This window comes from Cynara cardunculus (assembly GCF_001531365.2).
Source record: "Cynara cardunculus var. scolymus isolate 2C chromosome LG 16, CcrdV1, whole genome shotgun sequence".
Lineage (NCBI taxonomy): Eukaryota > Viridiplantae > Streptophyta > Magnoliopsida > Asterales > Asteraceae > Cynara > Cynara cardunculus.
Genome location: NC_037543.1, coordinates 5233625 through 5239242, shown reverse-complemented (window position 1 = coordinate 5239242; position 5618 = coordinate 5233625). Strand labels below are relative to the sequence as shown.

General features: G+C 33.3%; 1 protein-coding gene across 1 annotated transcript in view; it reads left to right on the top strand.

The window, feature by feature from the left end:
* Positions 1-4725, top strand: part of LOC112499723 (receptor-like protein kinase ANXUR2) — a 17579-nt gene extending 12854 nt beyond the window's left edge. The window contains exons 2-4 of the mRNA XM_025103063.1: positions 3825-4173; positions 4239-4300; positions 4420-4725. Coding sequence (XP_024958831.1) covers positions 3825-4173; positions 4239-4300; positions 4420-4651 — 643 coding nt within the window. The 3' untranslated portion in view covers positions 4652-4725. The remainder of the gene's footprint in view (positions 1-3824; positions 4174-4238; positions 4301-4419) is intronic.
* Positions 4726-5618: the final 893 nt, after the last annotated feature.

Here is a 5618-nt window from a genome sequence, read left to right as displayed (position 1 = left end):
CTTCAAACATATATTTTATTCAAAAATAAAAACATTATTACTTTCTCAAAATCACATAAAGTCATATTATAATATCGACTGAGATAAAGAAGAAAATGAAATATTAAAATCATGATGTATCTCGCTGCATTGAGCGAATACGCTTCTAGTATACTATATATATGTATGTATATATTGAATTCTCCCTTCTATTCAGGTACATCCCTAATCTCCTTGGTATGTTGGAAATCTCCATTGTTGAAAATTTAAGTTAGCTCCTAGGGTTTATGCATCATTTTGATAATGGGATGTTGGAAGTTGATTCCTTGGTAATTCTTGTAGTTCTCTGGTCCCTATGAGTTCCATTTTCGGTTTGGAGATAAAATTGGTATGAGATCCTCGTATTTCTCCAACATTCAATGTGTGCGCGACTTGGCTCACGATGTCAGATCGAGATCAAAGTAGCGTGAATCACATGTCCTTCGATTATTTTATGATTTGGGTATCATTATGGTATGAATCCGACTCTCTCTCCCTCTATAAGAGTTAATTACGTAGCTGGTCCCTATAAATTGATGGGTTTTACAAAAATAAGAAAAAACAAAAAAGAAGTGTGAAAAGAGAGTCGGAAAACATGATTGAACAATTTTATTCCTGGCTCTTAGTGGATATTTTTAATGATGTTAGTAACCAGGTCTCATTTTCAAAGCAAAATCAAAACCTGAAAGATGACATGTTGACTTATTAAAGTTCCGGTCCGACATTTTAAAAAATCACTAAAGTGGGGTTTTTTTTTAAGAGGGATTGAAGTCTGAAACCTTATTTCATTTCTAATTAGTAAGAGGTGGTGTTGAAGTGTGAAATCTGAATTAATAAGACTGTTTGTTTTTGTAAACTTACAAACGTCTGAAGTTTGAAATTTGAATCAATAGTTTGTTTTTGTAAAATCAGGTACAAACATTTTGAATAATTCTCTTGATTTTCATAAAATTTCCATTGTCGAAATTCATCTCAACAATTGTTTAAGAGATGGAACACAGTTGAACCTTTTGGATAATTTTCACACTTCCAAATGCCGCCGATGAGTTTTTTTTGTGGAAAAATCGATACTTTTTAATAGAGGATATATCGTCAACATAAGTTCTTGTTTCACATTAATCTTCTAAGCTAACTTATATGTACATAAATTATATATATATATATATATATATATCTATATAGGGGTGGGTTCAAATAAAAACCACTCAATTTGTAAAAACCGTGAAAACCTCATTCAACCAATCATAATTTTTCATTTTKTTCATTTTTTTGTAATTATGAGAGGTTGATTAAYCATTTWTATTGTGRAGGGTGTTAATCATGGATATTATCATCTTCATTATTTTAATTTTAGAGAAATACATGAAACAGTTTCATTAAAATTTAATTAAGTAGTATATGAAACAATTTTATAACCCCATATGAAACAACTTCATCAAAAAAAGTATTATATGAAACAATTTCACAAGATTAACAATTTCATGAAAAACTTTCATAAGATTAACAATGGATGAGAATAGTTTTTACGGTTTTTACAAATTGGAGTGGTTTTCATTTGATCGCTCATTTATATATATATATATATATATATATATATAGAAGGTTTACTTTGCAAACCATGTTATTTGTACAAACCGTACAATATTCATTCAACTGATCACAAATTTTCATTTTGTTCATTTTTTTGTAATTATGGTAGGTTGATTAATCATTTTTATTGTGAAGGGTGTTGATCATGGATATTATCATCTTCATTATATTAATTTTAGAGAAATACATGAAACAATTTCATTAAAATTTCATAAGTATTATATGAAACATTTTCATAATCATATATGAAATAACTTTATAAAAAAAGTAGTATATGAAATAATTTCATGAAAATTTTTCATAAAATTAAACAATGAAATCGACAGATGACGATGGTTTGCACGGTTTGTACAAATAAGGGTGATTTGTATTTGATCGCTCCCCCCCCCCCTCTCTATATATGTACATACGTAGAGAAAGAGAGAGAAGGGTGAGACGTGCATTTCACATGGGTGGTAAAAGTACGGTGCCGTTCTTGACGGATAAAGAAACAATAGCCAAAGAAAATAAAAAAATAGAAAATAAGATGAATTAAGTTATTAGTTTACATTTTATTTATATTTAGATCCGATAAGATGTTTTAAAAATAATAAAACAATAAAGAGTCTGAATTACAACAAATGTCATTAAGATATAAAAAAAAGTAGATGTGATGGACCTCTTATTCATTTTTAACTCACATGGGAAGCCAAGTGGTTGCTGACGAATATATTACTTCTTTTTATTCATTTAATATGTTTTAGGTTTTTTAGCCTTTTAACTCCATTAAGCGATTTTCGGCGATTCCTTATTTTTAACAATGATTTTATTTAAGTGGAATTTCATATGATGCTTTGTTATTTTAAAAGATTTTTGTTATTTTAATTTGTAAACTTTTAATATAATATAAGGTAAATTTCATATGATGCTTCTATTTTGTCTAACGTACTTGCAAAACTTTCATTTTAAAGCCTCAGATGTGAAAATTCAAACAAGTATACAGTAGGAATCAAAACAAAGTACGTTCCATGTTTCATGCATTCTCGGATGTACCTAAAGGTTTGAGATGTGACATTTAAGTTACCAAAATGAAGGTTTTGAAAGTACGTTACACGAAATAAAAATCAAACCAAAATATGTCGCATGTTCATGCAATTTTCCCTATATGCTACCGTATGAACTTTTATAATTTTATTTTATTTTTATACTTGTTCCGTCAAATTTATAGTCTTGGTACATGTGTTGTTGGTCCTCCAAAAAGATTGGATCAACCATGTGTTTATTAATAGAATATTTCTTAAATTTAAGAAAACAGAATGGCATGGTCCAATAGGTCCTATCCCAAATGTGTCTTCATCTATGGCCTCTTTTATAGACAGTGATAGAATGTAAACTCCATGAGATTTGCTTTTCTGTAAAGTAGGAGCATTTCAAATTGATCAAAACACAAAGTATCGAAATTAATGCGAAATATGTGAGCAAAAGTTTGAATTATTGAACTTAGTTGGCTATTGTGGACCATCATATGTTACTTTTCCCACCATTGCTGCTCTCCCAATAAAGCTCTTGATCCCTGTTGCTTGGCTACTGTTACTGCAGTGTTCAGCAGAATTTATCCTTCTCAAGCTCTCATCTTTGGAGCTCTAAATTTTATCTTGTTCTACTATCAAAATGATGTCTCATATAAAAGAGTTTGAGCACCTTAGATTACAATTAGAAACTATAAAATCCGCAACCAGCAACTTCGCTGCAGAGAATTGCATCGGAAATGGAGGATTTGGGAAAGTGTACAAGGGAGAACTCGACATCCATTCCAAGGGGCAATCCGTGGTTGCTTTTAAGCGTTTAGATCGTGTATTTGGACAAGGAAACCCATAGTTTTGGAAAGAGATCATGATGCTTTCCCGTTATAGACATAACAATATTGTCTCTCTCTTGGGGTTTTGTGACGAGAATGATGAGAAGATCCTCGTATACGAGTATGCATCTAAGAGAAGCCTTGACTTGTATCTGAGAAATGATGATCTCACGTGGATCCAACGCTTGAAGATATGCATTGGGGCGGCCCATGGACTTGCATACCTTCATAATCCAGTTGGGACCCAATTTAGAGTACTGCACCGTGATATCAAAAGTTCCAACATCCTGTTAGATGTAAACTGGAATGCCATGATCTCAGATTTCGGCCTATCCAAATTTGGTCCTGCTAACCAACAATTCACATTTCTTGTCTCCAGCCCTGTAGGCACGATCGGGTATTGTGATCCGCTATATGTAGAGACGGGGTTCTTAACAAAAGAATCAGATGTTTATTCCTTCGGTGTGGTATTGTTTGAAGTATTGTGTGGAAGGTTGTGTGTTAGCAACAACAACGATAAACGTCAGCCTCTAACGAGATTGGCACGAGAATGCTATGAACAAAACAGAATAAATGATATTATCTACGGTAGTATAAAGGATGAAATAAATCCGAATTCTTTGAAGGTGTTTACAACTATAGCTTATCAATGTCTGAATAGAGACCGCGAGGAACGTCCATTAATGACCGAGATCGTGAAAGTACTTGAAACTGCACTTGATTATCAAGTAAGTTGTTTTTCTCTTTTTAATTGGTTTTATTTGGTTAGCTTATTTGTATGTGTACATTGCAGGCTAATAAAGAAAGTTGGAAGCTTTGTGATACAGCTGATTCCTCTTCCCCTGAAGTATCCTTGTGAGTTTATGTTCTATTCATATTCAGACAAAATCCATCAAACTAGAATTGTGAAAAAAAGATCCAATGAACTGATAACTAATAGCACAAGGTACTCGCTTTCGTGTTCACATCTTTAGATTGAAACAAACGCATCCGTTCAATATGATGTATATCGAGGATCAAGCCCAAGCTGGTGAATGGGATGAAGTCGAACGATATTTGCGTGGTTTCACAAGGGTCGAAGATAATCCTTACTCAACCAAGATATTCTTTGAGATAAGGAAACAGAAGTACCTGGAAGCTCTTGATAGGCAAGTTTTGTACTATATTTATACAACGTCGTCCCGATCGCAAGATCAAGTTTTATAGTATTTTTAATCTGGCTTATTAACGTTTGAGTTGCTAAGCTCAGGAATGACCGGGAAAAAGCTGTTGATATTCTTGTGAAGGATTTGAAGGTCTTTTCTACATCTCACGAAGGGCTCTACAAGGAGATTACCAACCTAATAACGCTTGACAATTTTAGGTAGCAAAGAAAAATATTTGTTCCAGTGACCGTTGTTAGTCGTTGTATATTCTTGTTTACCGGATAAGAGCTTATTGGCGAAAGAAATCCACCTCGAGTACCTTGTCGTGTAACATCTTCGGCAATCAAAATGGATTGTTGGTAAGCATATTCGACCCGGTAAACGTTTATTGGGCAAGAGTCTTTTCCTTCACTTGCCGGGTAAGACTCTTACTCTTTGTTATGGCTCTTACCCGGTAAGATTCTTGGTGCGCTCAATCAATAAGGTAAACGATATCAATAAGCACTTACCCGATAAACGTTTAGTGACCAGCCCCTCATATCGCAAGATGTCTTATCCTAGTACATGTCATCTGGTACTTATCAGTCATTTCCATGTGTCCCTTGTTAAAAAGTGATTTCTTTTACCTTATTATCCTGATGTGTCATTAGGCAGAACGAGCAGCTTTCAATGTATGGGGACACCAAAATGGCACGAGTCACTACTCTGTTTGAGCTGAAAAAGCTGATAAAAGCAAACCCAGTGTTCAAAGGAAAGCTTGCTTATCCCATAATTAAAGCTTCACGACCATTGCAGAGGTCTTGATCAACCCAATTCAAACTTATGGTTTTATTGCTATCAAGTGTCATTTATCTGCTAAATTACTACCAAATTTGCTGTGTTTAACAAATACTGTGCTGTAGATTTACAAAAAGATGTAGTAAATATAATTTCTGCAGTTGGAAGTAACCTAAATAGTGCTTAATGGTTGCCTGATTACTTTACAGAAACCTCAGACTTCCTCTTCTTTTTCTTGGTTTCTTATAAGC